This window comes from Periplaneta americana, chromosome 5, assembly GCF_040183065.1.
Source record: "Periplaneta americana isolate PAMFEO1 chromosome 5, P.americana_PAMFEO1_priV1, whole genome shotgun sequence".
In the NCBI taxonomy this organism is placed as follows: domain Eukaryota; kingdom Metazoa; phylum Arthropoda; class Insecta; order Blattodea; family Blattidae; genus Periplaneta; species Periplaneta americana.
This window is the reverse complement of record NC_091121.1, coordinates 97,997,413-98,017,786: the sequence shown is the minus strand read 5'-3', so window position 1 is coordinate 98,017,786 and position 20,374 is coordinate 97,997,413. Positions and strand designations below refer to the sequence as shown.

Here is a 20,374-nt window from a genome sequence, read left to right as displayed (position 1 = left end):
GTATTGAGTGTTGAACCAAGTTCCTAGTGCTTGTGTTCCTTGCAGCTTATCTATTATTATTGTTGGTATAGATCCATTATCGGTGTATAGTGGTAGTGTTAAAGCGTTTTTATAGGAATTTCCATAATTAAAAATGGAATTCCCAAGTAAATTTGAGTTAATAGCTAATAAAATAAAACGGAAAGCTATTGAAATTCAACAAAAGGAAAAACAACGCTGATCATTGAGCAAATATATTCGTTCATATGTTACTCGCAGTAACTCCTTTACTCACAGAAACCTCCAGTTTCAAGAAGTTAAGAATGTTTTAGCACAGACTAATGAAGATTTCGGCATACAGAGACAACAATCCGCCACAGCTATTAACTGTGGAGAGTCAAGGTATTTTGTTTTGTATAAGCATAAGCCAGAATTTATGAAAATTGAACATTGCATTCAAACTTCTCAACTAGGAAAATTTGAGGAAAAAAATTCGCTCCGGCGCCGGGAATCGAACCCGGGTCCTTGGTTCTACGTACCAAGCGCTTTGACCACTGAGCTACGCCGGATCGAATCCTCCTCCTTCAATATTTCCCTTTGTGGCCGGACTCCAATTTAGGCTTATATGTTGACGTATATGTCCAATGTCAACTGCCATTTATTAGGAGAGCACTCAGCTGAGTGACTTTTTTGGCCGGGATTCCGCAGTTAAGTGCACCAAGGACCCGGCTTCGATCCCCGGCGCCGGAGCGAATTTTTCTCTTCAAATATTAATTGTCAATATTACAGATATTATTCTGTAGGACAAATTAATAAATCTATCATATTCTGAACTAGGTCTACTGCACTAGAGGAAACAAGGGATAGTATCGGTACTACAACCAATGCAATCAGTTCTGACTCTGTTTTGTGGCCATACATAATCACTGATACCTACGGCACCACTTCATGTTTAATCCTTCTCCTCAAAATAGAGTTAATAAAAACGTCTATGAAATAAATACATGGTGAAAGGAGATAGATGATAGAATTTAAATAAAACAAAATATGCCTAGTTATCATATACCGAAAAGAAGGGGCCTCATTAAGAAAATTAAGCTCTGGGCTTCTGAAATTGTAAATTAGGCTCTGCATATTTTGATTTATATACGTTTCTTGTTAGCCCCATTTTTATATTCTTCTATAATAATAATGATAATAATAATAATAATAATAATAACAACAATAACGCAGGGATTCTACTATGATACTGCTTATAGGAACATGTTTCAAAATATTTTTCAGTACGTTATATTCTCAGCTCAGTTAATACGTAATTATTTGTACTCGTACGAGTTGTATTTCACTTGCCAAATTCTTGTGCAGTATTTCAGTATTTTTCAGTTCCACTCTTATGTTATTCGTATAAGAAATAGGTCAAATTGCAACTCATCATTACTAATATTTTGCTCGTTATTGCGTATTGTTGCTACAGTATTATTAAATTCAAGCAATTCTTTGGTAACATCACAAACTCTCGACGTCTATTAAATGTGAAATAGCATACTTATACAGCTGTGGGTAATAGAGGAGACAATGATAGCAGGCGAACATAATGCTATTTACTAGAATCCAGATAAGAGATTAAGAATTCGCTTACGAAAATGTTCAGTCTATCAGTGCACAGCATTGCATTGCGATGATGGCGTTCATAGCATTAACGCAGCGAGCCTTACTCCATTCAACTTCGCCTTTAATTAAATTGTCTCCACTTACAAAGCCTCCCGTCCTGGCAAGCCCTCAAAACTAATTAAACGTAACAAATCCCTCATACAAACTAATGAACAAGACTTGTGAAGAAAATCATGAATAGCAATATTTCATTTTAAGTCAGAAACAGAAATAGATGGGAAATAAATAAATAAGAAATATGAGATAGATTGCGGCAGCCGAGTGCCAGTTGTTGAATTCGAGTTTCTAGTTTTAGACCTCCCAAAGGCGATAAACTTCAAACGTGACAAAAATATTTAATATTCGTTACCCCTTAAGGGCGGTCCATAATAAACCAGGAACGAGAACCAGAACAAGAACGGAAAGCGAAAGACATGAACGTTAAGATTTTTTATACACAAATCGAGAACGGAAAAAGGATATGCATATCGATATTGTTAATAACGGTATATGTACGTGAACGTCCACAAATATTATCAGAAAATGCAGGCTTTAAATTCCTAAAATTTTATAAGGAAATGAACTCATAATTGGACAAAAATTACAAGGTACCACAACAACACTTATTACAACTTAAATATCTGATAAAAGTATAAAAAAGGTTGCTAATAATATTTTTTGGAATTAACTTTTTACTTTAAATTACATTTTCTAACATTTGAAAATTTTCACACATATTATTTCATAACTCCACAACCATTAGAGATAGAATTCTGAAATTGTGTACACTGATTTAACATGCATTTACGCAAAAGACAGACTACAATAATGCCTATATCTTTGAAAATAGAAAAATTAGGTCATAAAACATTATGTAAATTTTAATATATTTTATATAGGACAAATAAAAAATTAATTGTATTAAAATAAACAACTCTATATGTCTGAGAGTAGTCTACTTTTCAGAAATGAGTGTTTATTACATGCAGGAAAAATATTAAAGATGTCAGAGAGACCATAACAATGTTATGGTTACCAATAATGTAACTGCAGAATTATTTTGTTTTTTTTTTTTTTTTCATACTGTGATAAAACTGGTTTCAAAAATATTATTAGTAAACTTTTCCATACTTTTAAGAGACATTTAAGTTCTAATAAGTCTTGTTGTGATACCTTGTAATTTTTGTCCAATTGTGAGTTCATTTTCTTATAAAATTTTAGAAATTTAGAGCCTGCATTTTCTGATAATATATGTGGTCGTTCACGTACATGTCAATAATAATATTAAAGTCGATGTTATGCATTGAAGCAGTAATTAGGAGAGGGAGAGACCGATTTATTAGCGAAGTGATATCTCCATATTTTTATTACATGTATTCACGGGGATGTTCTGGCGACTTCGTTAGAATTAGCTTCCCACGCAGGTATTCCTCTCGTCACTTGTCAGTATCGGACAGATTTAGGGCCACCTTGGGCAGGGTTTTGCATAGAGACTCGATGAAGCATAAAATCCTAAAGTCGGACTGGACCCGTGGGAAAGATACTGCCAAGCTTGGGTTTTCCAAAGAACGGGTATTCTTGTGAGATATACAAACTAATTTGAGGTTATGGGAAATCCAAAGTCTACATTTAGAGATGACATATTTCGCGCCCAATAAGAAGAGATCTTGGTCCAGCTTATGAGGTCACTTTGGACCAATAGGGAATAGATTTTAGGCCGGTTAAGTGACGTAGTTGTTAGCCAATAGGATAGTTAGTTTTAGCGTAGGATAGGTTTTTATAAATAAGGGTGACGGGGAGCGGAGATAAGGACGACTATTTCGCTTCGTGTCGACACAATCACAACATCTCATCGTGTCGGTGGCCCACATACAGGGCACAATCACTACTCCTTTTCGTGTCAACGGCCCTACATACAGGGCAGAATAACTACTTCGTTTCGTGCCGACAGGATAACTACTTTTCTTCGTGTAGACGGCGCGACATCTTCTTTTTGTGTCGGCGGCCCAACTTAATAGTCTTTCTTCCGGCGAAGACTCGATAGATATAACTTTGTCATCGGCGAGGCCACTCGTCAACGTTTAGGAGCTTCGATCATAGTGTACTGCGCAGAGTATTGAATTTATAGTATCGGATAGAGCTTATTCAGAGTTGCCATAGAGTCGATACAGAGGTGCGACCAACGATTGAATTATAAGTCAGCCGGAAATACATACTCTAGGGTTTACCAAGTGAATACGAAAATAAACTTATAGTTTTGGAGTTTACACTGCCTTTTATATAAGTAGCCGGCTTGGTATTATTCCCGACATCATCCTATACCACAACAGTACCTCGGCTACCCTGAGTGAATCTCACGCAACACCGAGACGCACCCACCCTCAAATGGCGCCCAACGTGTGGTCACAATAACCACTCACCCTCAAATGGCGTCCAACGTGGGACCTCAATAACGACAACACCCTCAGCATTCTGACGTTATTTGAGTTTAACTTGCTAATAGCGTTCTCTTATGAGTACAAGCCAGCCAACATGAACATGGGTTAACCAACTTCAAAATTTATGACACGGAATCTTTAAGAATTCAATTCACGTGGTAGTTTGGTCACATATACATGTAGCATACATATTGAAAGTGATTCTACTGAATTTCTGGGTTAGTTAAAACCAATAGATGAAGAAGAAATTGTCACGGCCCCCTTGCTACAAAATATACGCGACCAAATAGCTTTTTTATGACAAGAGAATGAATCTAGTAGGCTATGATCAGTAACGAGAAAGACAAAGTTAAAAGTTCGCCAACATTCACGTTCCCGTTCCCGGGATCCGGTAAGTTTCTCGATAATTGTAAATGCTCACATTTAAATACACACACATGGCGGGAGACTGACTCCACTCCACGTCCATTTCGAAGGAACCATGTTTATATCACTTTTTTTGCTCAAAATGTCTTCATAAATTCTCGTTGTCGTTTCCGTTTCCGGTTTATTGTAGACCAGTTCTTACTGTGAAACTTCTAAAGGGACGTAGAGTGAAGTCAGTCGCCCGCCACGTTTGTAAAGTTGAAGCTGACCGAAAAGCAAAATTAACAAAACTCTGAATGGAAACACGCTTAAGAAAAAAGGAGAAAATAATGAAAAGGAAAACAAAGATGGAATAAAATATAGAAGGAAAGAGGAAAAGAAAATAATGGAGGAAGACGAAAAAGGAAATAAAATGCCGTTTACTTCAAAATTTGGATATTTCTTATAAATAAAGTAAAGTAAATCCATAGCGCTACAGCCCATGAAGGGCCAAGACCGACCAGCCGGCTGCTGGTCTCACGTCCACATGCCGAAGCAGAGGTGGACGATCATCCAATCAGAATGGAGGTATCGAGTGGTTAGCATGATGATCTCCCCAGCCGTTATAGCGGTTTGCGAAACCGGATTTTCGCTACCTATCGTAGCTCCCCAAGTGCATCACGATGCTGGGTGGGCATCGATCCCATACACTGGCCGAAATTTCATGAGAAAATTTCTTCCCCTATGGGGACTCGAACCAGTGCGCATTCCGTAACGCGAGTCCTAGGCAGGATGCCTTAGACCACGACGCCACGGCGCGAGACGTTTGTTATAAATATGTTGAAAGAAAAGTATAAGGAAACAGAGATGGAAAGAAGTAAAAATTCCGTCCCTGAATGACAATGGTCCAGTCAAAATTCATAATTGCGATGTTTGCCCGTTGTAAATGTGATGACAGGAAAGCATGAACAAAAAGGGAGGAAAGAGAGGAAGTAGGACAAAATTAAAATACTGAATGAAGGCGTTACAATCAAAATTCATCGGCCGTTTCACAATCAAATCAAATATCTAAAGATCTGCGTTATTTTGCGTGCAGCTTAGAGTTGTACTGAACTCTTGCATGTCCACCAGAATCTAGGCCGAAAATTCCAGCAACAACGAAGACAAGGCAGACTACAAACATTAAAAAATGACACCGTTAAGTGTCCACACCACAAACTTGACTTCGAATACGAGTAATGACGAAAGAAATCAGAGTTTTTATGGAAAACGATTTAGAAACATTTTTATTGGAATAGTTTTGTTTTCTCCAACATCAATTTATCATTTTTCCACATCATCATAAAGTACCTTGGAGCTCATGCAAAGAGCTTCACTTATAGAACAATAATTTCATAAAAAATTGCATCAAACACATTATTTAAATTCTATCAATTACGGTCGTTATAGCAGTAAGTTGACGATTCAGTATGCGTCCAGAATTTGCAAGAAATAACTTGTGGTACTTACAAAATTCTATCTGCGCAGTGAAAAGGGCACAACTTTTTTCTACTTGGTTATTTAACGACGCTGTATCAACTACGAGGTTACTTAGGTCGAGGAGATTGGTGATAGCGAGATTGTGTTTGGCGAGATGAGGCCGAGAATTCCCCATAGATTACCTGACATTTTCCTTACGGTTGGGGAAAACCTCGGAAAAACCCAACCAGGTAATCAAACCCAAGCTGGAAATGAACCCGCGCCCGAGCGCAATTCCGAATCGGTAGGCAAGCGCCTTAGCCGACTGAGTTACGCCGGTGGCCGCATAAGTCGTAAATTGCAAGTTTTGAGTAGAACAAAAGCAAAATTTGAAATGAGGCCAGAATCATTAAGATGGGCTGAAAATCTGAAGGTCTACAGTCTACATCATTTTGGAAGAGACAGACATAATTATGATATTATGTGTATTGTTCTTTATTGTGTATTGTTTATTTTATTGTGTATTGTTTATATTGTATATACCACTGCCACCGGGTGCTTGCCCACTTGCAGTGTAAATAAATACATACCTACATAACATCTGAAGAAATAGGCCTACTTTATTCGTATTCACATGGAGGTTATAACTCAAAAGCCACCAATTTCTGATTTTACCTTTTTACCGCGCACCATAGATTTAATCTAATGCTGTTTGCCATAAATACTTCTGTCAACAAATAAGGAAAAATTTTAAGGACAAATGTTTTTCCAGCCTCTGATTGAGGTTCTGGCTTATATGTACAGTTACCCTGAAAAAGAATGAGACGATTCTTGGTCGTCGGAATTTAAATTTCTACAGCGCGGTTCACTCGATATCGACGTAACGATACATAACATGACAAATAGTACAACAATTGTTACAAGGACCACAACAAGGACAAGGACCAGAATAAGGATCACGAAGAAGACTGCCATTTAAGGCCAGGATTTCACAACATAGCTCGAGTCACAAAATATCATTGCTTCACTGTACCGAATGGCAAATGCCTGCTAAGGGATCTACATTCTGGACTGCTGCTGTCACTGTCTTGTCTCGTTAGCTCATATAGTAGCGTGTCGGTTCCACTATATAACCGAAACGTCTCGTGTTCGATCCTGGGTAAAACTTTTTTTTTATTGAGGTGTAATTAATTTGTTCAGAGTTCCTAGACTGTCTAATTTGTCGAAAAATATGGAATAATTTATGCCCAATTTCTGGGTCTTACAAGTGGGCTGAACCTCGTCAAAAAAAATCTTACTTGGAAGTTAAAAGTATTCTTCCTCAAACAAAAATCATAAGAAACAAAAAGAGACCTGTTAACTTAAAATCTTGTCCACATGCCATCAGCTTCTATTACAGCTATAAGTCGATCCGGCATGGATGTCACGAGATTGTGGAATAAGTTCTGATCCCCGGCGAGATCTTCCCAGGTGTCAACAACTTGATCCCACAATTCGTCTCGATTTCGAGGGCGTCGGTGGGCATAGGTGGCTATCCTTCTCTTTTGCAATTCCGCCCATAAATTTTCGATGACATTCAAATCAGGTGACTTCGGAGGCCAATTAATGATTTCGATCTCGGGTCTCCTTTGAAACCACCTTTGAATGGTTGCAGCATAGTGCACGGAATCGTTATCCTGCTGGAACAGCAATGTTCCTTCGAGAAAACGTTCTCGGGCGGAGGGAAGGAATATATTTTCCAGAATGTGCTCGTAAGTTCCCGCATTAAACCGGCCACCGATGCGTTCTATAACGCCAGGTCCATCGTAAGACATCTACCCCTAACACGATATGCTAAAGCGCCCCGATCTTTCACGTCGGTGCACATAGCGCTGGTCATGTCGGAGACCATCCTCACGATAGACACGGACAGGACCTTCGTAATCACTCGAGATGGTTGTTTCGTCGGAGAAAATTACATTTCTCCAATCGAAATCCATTCGATTGGTAGCGAAGGCAAGATGGTCGACAGCTTGTGCTTCCCCCAATATTTCCATTTGCGCAGCCCTCCGGCTCCTAATACCGCGGTTCCTCAACCTGCTGATCACAGTCTGTGAAGAGCCGGGAAAGTTAGATGCTGCTCTTATTTCATTAGCAGTCAGAAAGGGGTCCTGTCGAACTGTCTCGAATAAGAGAGCATCCTCTTACAATGAAGAAATCCGCGAACGCCCAGGAATAGGGCGATTTTCGACCTCCCCTAAATTTTGGTCACGATGAACCCACCTCGCGGCTGTACATCCAGGAACACCGACCAAACGGCCAGCAGATCTAGCCCCATATCCAGCCTCAACTAGAGCTATAACTCGCTGTCTCATGTCACGTCGGTTCGCCATTACGATGAGAAATGAGGGATGACGATAATGATTTAGTGTAGACAATGACTATTTAACGTGATATAGAATTATTGAAATAACAGGCATCTTGCATAGTAAGAGTTAATAAATCAACCCTAAATTAAATAACTAAATAATAGAAAGTCCAATTGTTGCGAAAATAATCAAATTAAATCTAATTACATTAAGTAAACAAACCCCAAGTTATGACACCACATTGAAACAGCTAAATTGTAGGTTATTAACATAAGCATTGACTAGGTCCGTGGTTGTGCGTTGGACGATAAAACCATCACCGAAAGTTCGAATCTTGCGGAGGAATGTAACTTCTTGCTTTTTATAATGTAAATCAGACTTCTAACTACAATCATTCATATTTCTTACATTATTTATTAATATTTATAGCCAACATTGAATTTGTAAAGAAAAGACTTTAGAAATCTCATATGGAATTTGTGATCTGTAGTGACATAAACATAGATTATCTCTGAACTTTTCCGTAAAAGTAAATTAAATTCACTCCTTGAAACTGGAAACCTTAGTCGTAGACTCATTTTCCCACAGCATACAAGCTGAAGTAGCACAGCCATTGATAAATGTTTTGTACACAGAATTAGACTGAATTCCTATTCGACAGAACCTATAATCAATGGTTTGTCTGAACATGATAAACAAATCCTAAATGTTTCCAATGTTACTGAACAATTTCAAAATATTAATTTAAAAACTAAGAAAGGATCGTAAATGCTGTATCTAGTGATTATTCAATTTATGTCTACAAAATGAATCTTGGATAAACATATATGATACTGGTACTACTGATATTAAGAGTAAATGTATTGAATTTTTCACTTAATTTCATAATCATTTCAGTGGATGTTCTCCACTCAATGTTGTGAAAAAATTCAAAAGTAAAAACATGTAGATAACGCAGGGACTTCAAAATCTCATGTATTAAAAAGAAGAATCTATATGTAATGTGTTGCAATGTAATGATCCTCATGTTCTTAAATACTGAAAGAAGTACAGTGTAATTTACCAAAAATTATGAAAGAGGGAAATAGAATATATTTGAATAGGCAAGTACAAAATTCAGATAATACAATTAAACCTATTCGGAATATTATTAAATTTAAACTTGTATATATCCTAAGAAAGAACATATTTTTTCATTAAAACCAATGATTATAAAATAGAGGATCTCAAATCTATTGCAAATTCTTTTAACGTATTATAGTATATGGTATAGAAATATTATTGACAACTTAAACATTCAAGATTTTGCAAAAGATACTGCAATTGGTTACTTAACAGATGCATTTAGTAATTAGTATTAATATATGTAATTAGTCAATAACTGCAACAGTGCTTTTTCATTCAATCATAACATGAATAAAATTGAATGCACATTAAATTAGACACTATTACAAACACGTAGATAAAATAGTTAAAATTAACTGAAGGGGTGAGAATGAAATAATCCAAAGCCATACTTTTAACAAAAATTGTTTTGTGCGAGTGCATTTCTTACACATATGGGAAAGCTATTAATAAAATATTGTAATAATTACTCAACAAATGACAGCCTAAGGACTCTAAACCTTTGTAAAAGTTTGTCTATTATTACATATATTTTTTAATTTCATTTTAATTGTTAGTTTTTAATATATATGCATTTACATTGTATATGTGTGTAAATGCATTCATTAGATTAACGTTTATAATATTATAACTTGTAATTTTGTATTGTTTGCGATCATTAACACTTAATCTCAGGACTTTGTAAATCGCTATTTCAACGTTATTTAGACAAAAAAAAATCGTTGTGTAGACTAAGAATCGAACTCGCACTCTTCTACACAACACGCAGAAGTCTTACCGTCTGAGCTATTGAAACGACATGAAAGCGTTCCTTTCTGTGCGGAGTGTCGATCTAGTCATGAAGGTCTAATGTCGATTTAACTACGCGATTTATGTATATATTTATCTTTTATTTACGTAATATAATCATATTTTTTGCAGTTTTTGAAGTGAATTTCGGAACGATGCTAGTAACAAACCAAATAGCCTGAATTTAAGTAACTCAATATTCGTTATCTTGTGTATCGGTGCTCTGGTCTCCGATCATGCGCAGTGTCTTACATCTGAGACTTAGGAATATTCAATCGTCTCATCCTTTTCCAGGGAAACTGTACATCTATTATCAGGCAGTACATCTCACTTGACGATATGTGTCAGAGGAAGAACAAATGTTTGTATGCACCTGAAGTCTCACTGGTATAATATGTAGCGAATCGGCGATGTATGCAATGGAGGGGGGAAAGGAACTGGCCACCCTACCCCATTGTCTTCTGGCCTAGTTGCCTCATAAGTGGTGCCTTATTGGTATCACTTGACAGGTTCAGACCTGTTTCCGGACAGTTAACTAAAAAAAATACTGCTTTGTCTAAAATACTTTCCGAAACGAGTTAAGCCTACTTTTGAAAATAACTATTAAACTGAACCAAACTTCCTTTCGGATAATATATCGTTTCATTGATAAAATCGTTGAAGGCGAATTCGACTAAATGATCATTCTGTGAAGTACCCTTCAATAATTGATAAGAATGATTTACACAGAGCAGCAGAGAGACTAAAACACGGACACTCAGCATGCCAAGAATAATTTATGGAGTTTCAAATTATGGAAAATTGTATTTCAGTAAAAATATTGCAGCTCCACACTATTCTCTCTCAGTACCATATATATATATATATATATATATATATATATATATATATATATATATATATATAATAGCAAAATGAAAACTAACCTTCTCTCTGAATGTCGTGTGGCTATGAACTAGATTCGTTTCATTCCAACTGGATTATCACAAATTTAAACGAGTTATTTTAATACATGCTCACCTGTCAGCTTAATTCATTAACTATAAAAAATTACAACTGTGTACTGCATGTAGCCTATACAATGCAACCAATAGTATTGGACTGAATTTATTGGAGGGGGGCACTACGATTCAACAATGCGTTCTTTCAAGACATATTGCGATAACCTTCAAGCTAGACGCAATCCAAACCCACACCGGCTGACTACACTAATTTTCGCCAGTCTAGTATATACAGTCACAAAGCTTGAGTTTATGAGGGTACAGGAACAATAAACTATGCAGGTACTATTTTGCATTGTCTGTAATGAAGCGATAGTAGCGATCCTAGTGGTTAGCAACTATCTATGAATGCATATTTACTATGTATGAGCTTCGTGACTGTATATACTAGACTGTGGTTTTCGTTGCGTACCCAGGTCTCGAGCAGGCAACCCCACTTGTCCCTAGGCCAGCCCCTTCCGAGCGTCGCTAGCCGGCGTTTGGAGAATGCTATGGAATGATGACGGAACGGAGAGATGTTGACGAAATTATATACAACCCAATATGGGGAAACGGGAGAACCGCGATAAAAACCCCAACTTGCGACCTTGTCTGCCACAATTTTTCACTTTTCCATGAAAAATCCCTGACTAAATCGGGAAATAAATTACTCCACAATATTACTGAATTAATGCATTACTAAGGCAAAAATAGTAAAACAATTGTATATTGTGTAGGGTCTATCCGTTTACTTTCCAGCAAAGGTACAAAGTTAAATGCGTGGGAAAGGATTTAACAGTAAAAAATAGTCACACGCTCGAACTTGAAGGTTGGAAGCAGACAGGTGGACGCGGAGATCTCGTGTTACTGAGGCAATATTTTTTACATACGTACTTCTCGCAACTTCTAACGTCAGTTGTGTTCTGACAGCAATAGTATGGCCAACTATAGCGAAATTCCGCTACGCAAAGCGGATTTTGAGTCTTGGATGGAGACGTAGTGGCGATAATCGAAAACCTTCTGAAATGTGGCGGAATGTTCAGGAGTTCGTATTCTGAGCTTTAAATTTTGCTATTTTCTCTGAACTCTGCAATGTTATAGATTTCTACAAATGGTACCGGTATCTAAATGAAGGAAACTATTTATATATTTGCGGTTTTTATTTTATAAACACAACAAATATTTACATAACTCCCATATTCTCTAAGAGGTGACTGTAATAGTTCAAATAACCAGTAGGCTACAAATTATAATATCAATACTGTCTTGTTCAACAGTTGCATTCGCAAATAGTAGGAATAGATGTAATCAGTGAGAATTTCCCCGATTGGCTTCACTGCAATGAGTCAATTTCAAATCTGTTTCAATTATTACCTAACAATTACCAGTTATAATTGCTTATAAATTGAACTGTTTAGTATTGGTTAAATGTGCCTATCTTCATTAAGTTTAATTCAGAAAATAAGAATCAAAATAACAAGAAAAACGACTCTTACAATCTTTGTCTTATGTTTTAATTAAATAAGATCATTCATAACTTATATCAGTGGCGGCTCCTGCATATTTCTTAAGAGGAGGAAAGATTATTTTTTAATTTATTTTAGTAGGTTATTTTACGACGCTTTATCAACATCTAAGGTTATTTAGCGTCTGAATGTGATGAAGGTGATAATGCCGGTGAAATGAGTCCGGGTTCCAGCACCGAAAGTTACCCAGCATTTGCTCATATTGGGTTGAGGTAAAACCCCGGAAAAAACCTCAATCAAGTAACTTGCCCCGACCGGGATTCGAACCCGGGCCACCTGGTTTCTCAGCCAGACGCGCTGACCGTTACTCCACAAGTGTGGACAGGAGGAAAGAAGGTAACAGGACGAAATGACACCTTCTTGAATGAAACATGCTACAAATTAGCCAACATGCACACTTGTACGACCAGGTAGTGTTGGGGTTGGCCTTCTCTTCTGTATAGCAATAATCTGTTCTTGTAAACTGAGTTTCCTAAATTTTCCATAAAATATAATGTTTTCACTTCCATTCATTGTTGAATAATTTCACAAATTAACAATTACAAGGAAATTCACCTCGCAGCATTTTTCGAGCACACTACAGCATCACACGTGTTGGAAGAGACTATAGCTACTAACACGTAATCGGAACCACGGAAATGGGAATGGGAAATAATCTGAGGAAAGCGAGAAGACTGCACCCACCCACGTGGTCTGTGTTGCCACATATACATTGTACAAGTTCAGTATCACATGCTTTTGAAGAATATCAGTTCTTGTAAAGTCATACTACCATTATTGTTCAAAGTTGCCGGAGCTCAAATGTTTATGTTAAAAATAATGTAGTTTGGAGTACCTACTTACTTTCAATTTCAAATATATTTGTACAAAACTGACAACTTGGCTGTTGCCCTGTCTAGTATACAATGAACGGAAGTGAATTTCAGGGGCCAAAAAGATCTGCGATACTACCGTAGAACTACTTCCTCTTTGTTTTATATAAACACGACTTTAACTTTCAAATATCCTTGAAAGTTTCAAACCATGAATACTAGCCTATATAAAGTGCAATGAATAAAATTTTTTATTTGTAATTAAAAAAAAAAGTTTATATGTTGTCTTTCATAGCGTTGCGTTAAAACTGTTTTATTGTGCCTCCTCCTAGTTGTGTTATAGTCTGGTTGAATGCAAGATCGTTAGATGGCAGCGGTAGCGAGCTTGCTGCACGACCAGTCGGTTTCTATTTCCCGCCCATGCGCTGATTCAGAGGAGGATCTCCACCCTCTCCATTCATTTACTCGCTTTAAAACTCTGCTTCTTTTTCTGGCCGCTAGTGCGCTGTTGTCTATGTGTGCTAACTGCAGTAAAGGAAGAATGGATTGGCTCTCCTCCACACAAACAATCTCGCATCTTTCTCACAGTTTTCTAGCAGCACATGAGCGCGCATTGTTTAAAACTCGATCAACCGAGGTTTTCTTATAGCTGTGAATTTAAAAATGATCGAATCTTCCTTGAATTTCAAGGCACATATTTTATTTGGTATTTACTTTCAAAAGAAGAAAAATGTGAGGAGGACGTTCCTCCCTTCCCTCCCCCGAGGAACCGCCACTGATTACTGCTTACAAGGAGCATAGTTATGTTAGTTTAAAAGAATGTATCTGTAAATTGAAAACAAAGTAAATATGACAATTCACGGCTTTGATTTCATTTTACAACAACGTAAACTGTAAACAACTGTAGAAGAAAACACCATTTCCTATATTCCTATAATTACTATATATTTAATCAGTGCCCACAATCGTAACGGAATATAGCGGAATTTTAGAGGTTTCATAACGGATTCTATTTTTCAATAGTTGACACACTCGGCAGTAGAAACGGTACAATTTTTAAAGCAGAATGGCTCGATAAAGGAGAGTAACTACAAAGAAAAAAACTAATTATTGGTCTACATAATCAGTGCAAATCACTGACTGCGATTTTCAATATTGTTGGCAGATCGAAGACAACTATAAAGGAAATAATTGATAGATAAAGAGAAAGATAATCAAATGAAAATGTACGGATAAATGGACGTCGTAAAAAATTCGATTATTCTGACAGAGCAATCACAAGAAACATTAAATTAATCATCATATTAATGCACCAGTCCGAGCTTCCCGATCAAGCGGTCCGAGGTTCGATTTCCGGTGAGGGCAACGGAAGAAATTTATCTTCCGTTCACGGGACCGGGCGTTTATCTTGTGATTGTCTAGAGATCTCTCTGCGGTGGCCCTGTGTCATGCTAATCCCGCAATTATGAAATGTTTAGCGTATGGTTCAGTGATTCTCCCTCCCCTAACCGCAGTGGCGTGTAAGACGGAGGTTAAATCGATTAAGAAAGAAAGAAAATTGGTGCCCCAAAAATTGCAGCACATCTTCAAACAGACCTCGGACAGTATTGATCGAAATTGCCTTAGAATAAATGAATATCATGGAATAATTACCAGAAGATCGTATTTTGTTAGTAAAATCATCAAGCAAAAAAGACTGGACTTCGCCAAAACCAACCTAAATAACCTCAGGCATTTTGGGACAATAATTTACACAGACGAGAGCAAATTTAATATATTTCTGTCCGATGGAAGATCGTATGTGTGGAGAAAGAAGAACACGGCGCTGAAGAAAAACACCTTTCGTCCTACATTGAAACACAATCGAGGTAGAGTGATAATTTGGAGATGTACGAGTTCAGCAGGAGCGGATGGTCATTGAATTTTATTGACCTTTTAATCGACTGACATCCTGAAGAGAAATTCACTGCCCAAATGCCCAAAATTTGGGAGTCTGGAATACAGTAACTTTATATTCAATGCAGCCTTTACGATCCAAAACAAACAGCATTTAATGCCAAACTATGGATCCTCTACAATTAGATTCCATCGACCTGGGCCAGGATTGAACACGCAACCTCGGGCACAGAAGGCAAAGCTCTCTACCGACTGCTCCACCCGGGCCAACCGGTCAGTTTACTAGTAGTACTTCGCCGTTTATGGATCACGCAGGATTACATCAATCACTTGCTGAGAGGCATTTCAGGGCATACAATTTGCAGCTAGGCTACATTATTCCATCCTACTTTCAGGCACCTCCACAATCACCAGATATCAATCCTCTTCGACATCTCTGGAATTACTTGAAAAGAAAGCTCAAAATGAGGGAAACTACCAGCAAAGAAATGCTGAAAATGCCCAGAAGATTGGAAGCTACTGTGAAATCAAAGGGCTTCTCTACGAAGTTTGAAAAGTTTAAGTACGGTAAATATTCTGTTTTAATAGTCACTGTGCAAACACTTTCAACACTCACTACAGATAGACAGTAAAATGTTGCACTGTAAGAAATAAAAATTAAACGCTCCAATTGACTAGGAATAGAGCCACTTGAAAAGCAACGTTGCTGTGAATCTCAGACCGGTTGCAACAGTCAAATGGAGGAAATTGATGTTATAATTTATAACGGGAGAGTTATGTCTTTATCAGAATTACTGTACATTACAATTGTTGCATCTGAAGTCTGATTAATGTAGGCCTAATATGTAGCTAGTCGGCGATGTATGCAATGGAGAGGAAAAAGAACTGACCACCCAACCCCACTACCTGCCCTAGTTGGCTCATAAGTGGTGCCTTTTTGGTATCACTTATGAGGTTCAGACCTGTCTTCGGACAGTTGACTAAACAACAACAGGTAAAGGAAAACGAAATTTGTCGTTAAGATTACTTAAAATGTAATTAATTTCGGACTTTGTGGCCTACAGTGCTTCAAAAAACACCAAACACGGAATTACTTTAGCCAGCCACTAAAATCACCAACATTTTTAGAAAATTTACGAGTATAGTCCTTTAAATCTAGAATTTGTTTATCTTCCACAACCCTCTATGTCAGTCATATCGGCTTGATGACGTAATATGTAATCCGCACAGTATGCATAGGAATAGCTCGGTGTATAGTCTACTGTAACTGTAATACTATAGATATTGGCGGTAAACAGAGGTGACCACGTTCGTTAATTGAAATATTAAATTTTCCTCTACAACTACAGTAGAAACTTCATAATCCGAATGCACTACTGAATGCATGTACAATACCGGAAAGCAAGAAAACAAGAGAATAATACTCTACTCGCAGTACGCAACTGTTTTAGAAAAATTAATGCCTCCTTTGAACCAATTCTTCTGCAGAATGACCAAACTAAGTAAAAATTTTTAAAACATACCACTGAAATGTTTAAGTACTATCTTTCATGTAATTCTAGAAACATTCTATGGTAATTATTTTCTTTTGTGCCAAATTAAACGTTGATCTGTATGGTGGACATCATTCAGAATCAGTGACAGGTTTGGTTTGTTCAGGTTTTCGGTTCGCCTTGCATATCGTTTTTTGACAAGGCATATCAAAACTACGAACAAACCAAACCTAACCTGTCACTGATCTTGGATGATGTTCGCCATACTGACCAACGTTCAATTTGGCACAGAAGAAACTTTCTATAACTTTTTGAACTGTTGTGAATAATATATCCCCCAGCTCGACAATTTATTAAAAGTAATGGAATGAGGTAAACTTCAGTATACGCTTACATTACTACCGAATTATCTTAAAATACTAAAAAGAGCATATTTGTCTGGGTTTGCCGAATGCTCATTATGTTAACGAAAAGGCACTTTTCAGAGCCAATAATTTATTTTGTGTACAAAATGTTGGAATTTTGGGGGAAGAGAGAAAATAAGGTAACAGTATTCTGCCCAACATTTCGCGGATGACACTTCGTGGTAAGATGAAACACAACCAGCGAGCATTTTTGTTAAAATTTCTGACAGTAGGTTATCCAACCATACAGTCAAAACTTAAATCCAAAGGGCAGCTGAACTACATCCTCGTTACTTTGTAGGCTATTACTACTAGACTGTAACAAAATTGTGACCAACCTGTATCCAGAAGGGCAGGTAGAATCCTGAACAGCAGAGCAATGCAGCCGCTAGGGAGAGGAACGCCCACAAGATGCCGACTCCAGTCAATGAAGTTGCCATGGTCACTTCACAACAATGCACTCTAGAGTTCAACTATGGTACCTTGACCTTCACAGATTTTTTTTTCTGGTATCACAAAAACTCACATTCACTCGCTGTAATATTATTACGAAGACACAACAAACAAATGAAGCGAATTCTAACAACTGAAATAGCCTTGAATTTTAAGGCGAGATATTTTATATCCCCGGTAAGCCACACAGAGTAACTCTTACGTCCACTATAGCCTGTAAAATGTACCTTGACACCTCAAGAAGTTCAGCAATAATGTCCGTTCTCGGAGAGATGGTGCGACGCGAAGTTGTGTTGCCAAGGTAGTAGAGTTAAATGGGGATAGATTTGACGGATGTCAGGAAGAACTAGAATAACTGGTATGTAATGAACGGGTCAAGTAAGAATAACAGGTTCTTTAAAAATGCTGGAGTGCTAGACTCTGTAATTGTTTTGTCGCTTCGAGCAACATACAAATCGTTACTACAAAAATGAGCGGGGAGGGGGTGGGAAGACATACGATATTATTACACAACACAACCGCACAACAAACACGGCGCAATTTGAGAGTACGTAATTCTAGTTAAGTCCCTCTATCACCTACATGCCATTATTACGAACATTTCGATAGCACAGCATCCGAAATAGATTTAGCTTAATAGCATATTTGTTGGCAGGGCACTGTCGATATTTTAACTGTCACGTGGCATACGTAACGTCGTATACCGCGGACCAGTTCATATAAAATATCGTTCCAATGCGAATGATTGCGTTTCCCATGCCAATATAGAGCTAGGTGAAGCAAAATTTTAAGCTCTTTTATATATGCAATTAGGTTTATGAATTGGAGATAATTGTAAAGTGAGTCTAATTGACAGGGTAATTTCCTGTAATTAAAACTGTAGTTTGCTCGACAAGCTTCTGTTTAGGATTTACATGCATTTGCTCCTGTTCGCCCCGTCTCTTTCTCCCTTCAGTTTTATCAAAAGCTTTTCCGAACGCATAACGTTGACAGGGCGATTAAATTCAAAAGCTCACTGTCAATGACCTATTAATCCTTTGAGCAGAAAAAGGTCCTCTATTTTAAATAAATTCACGTCCCATCTCTCGTCGCGTTACCACATAATAACGAAACGTATGTCCACGAAATAACTTCACTTTCGAACATGCAAGCCAAGCCGCGCGCTGTCACTTCGTCTGTTCCGCGTGCTTATCGAGTGAGAGCCACGCAACGTTACAGAACACCTCCACACGTGACCGCAGATCTTCTGCGACTGACTCATCCGACATCCATCGCGGCTCGCCACGAGAGGGAGCGCAGGTCGGCGGCGGCGCGGTGCGTGTAGGTCAAAGAGTTACGACCTCTGAAGATACTCCGCTACCGAAAACATCCCATATAAAAGCCATTAGGCGGAGACCGTAAATAACATGTGTCGCTTTACAGACCACGATTGTAATGAAGACCCGCACGATAGGAAATAGGCTGCGGAGACGCTCAAGAATATTCGTTTTAGAAAAAACTGAGGGCAGTCGATCGCATGGCAGCCATGGCAACAGCTTTTAATGTTGTGTCCTTGTAGACGAAGGCCCAGCATCAGGAGAACGAACGGAAGTAGGGTTCCCAACCATTAGGATCCAGCGAGATTGACCAGGGGCCTGTTTCACAACGTTTACAATCTTTGCAAATTGAGGGGTTCACAACCAGAGTGGACGAAGTCCATCTGGAATAGTTCTGAGATATTGAGTCTCCTGGCTCACGCTTATATACCTTATTTTATTTCAAGGAGTGCAGTTCGGTGGCTCCTTTGAACACCCACTTACAAATTTATGACTTCCTACACAAACAACTCTGACAATTCCATCCTGTCCCCTTGTTCCAACATTGCACAGTTGTCACAATCCTGGTGACCTTCGAAATTATGCAGTGAAACTGACGGGATTCTTGAAATTCGGAAAAGATGCGGCAACTCTGCCTCCACGTGGATTTGACGGGCACCTGTCAATTCTTCTGAACGAGGGTTATGATTGGTTACTGACAGGAGAAGACAAGATTTCCGTCACAGTAAGGAAGACATTTATTTATGACAACCAATTAGTAGGGGGCAGTAGAAGGTCTGTCGGCGAAGTCCTTTCTATGAAACTGCACTCCATGAAAAAAAATAAAGTATACCTGGTAAGGTTTATCTTGTCTCAGGAGCAATAAAATCAAGTCCCTTCAAATGAGGGTGGAGATTATAGGAGGGTTGTAAATTTCCAGGATTCCTTTCAAAATCTTGTTATTGTACAGGCTGCCGGAACTCAGTTTCTTGAAATACAAGCTCAGTGACGGAACTACACAGTACGAAGAGAGATATTTTGTTATTTTATTTTGCGCTACAGAATGTATCAACTAGTCCCTTCCGAACCTGGAAGGATGGACGGCACCGCTCCACTCCCCCATCGCCATAATACAGACGAAGTAAGACATCTCCTTTCTCTTTCTTTTCACAGTGAGACAAGATACATCACACAAACTTTAGTAACCTTAACTTTCCATAGGAAATGCTGCCCTCTGAGGAGTAACAAATGAGTTATGGACTTTGTTTGTTATGGCAATGAATAAATCTAAGTTTTCTTCATCGGAGATTGTTTTAATCCACAAACTGATCACTGGTGGACTTGGTCCACTCTGGTTGTGAGCCCCTCAACTGTAAACTTTGT

The 20,374-nt window shown here is 38.0% G+C and overlaps 1 protein-coding gene across 1 annotated transcript in view; it reads right to left on the bottom strand.

Moving 5' to 3' along the window:
* LOC138700430 (LHFPL tetraspan subfamily member 6 protein-like) overlaps positions 1-18,931 on the bottom strand; it is an 843,471-nt gene extending 824,540 nt beyond the window's left edge. Inside the window, exon 1 of the mRNA XM_069827046.1 lies at positions 17,582-18,931. Coding sequence (XP_069683147.1) covers positions 17,582-17,683 — 102 coding nt within the window. The 5' untranslated portion in view covers positions 17,684-18,931. The remainder of the gene's footprint in view (positions 1-17,581) is intronic.
* Positions 18,932-20,374: the final 1,443 nt, after the last annotated feature.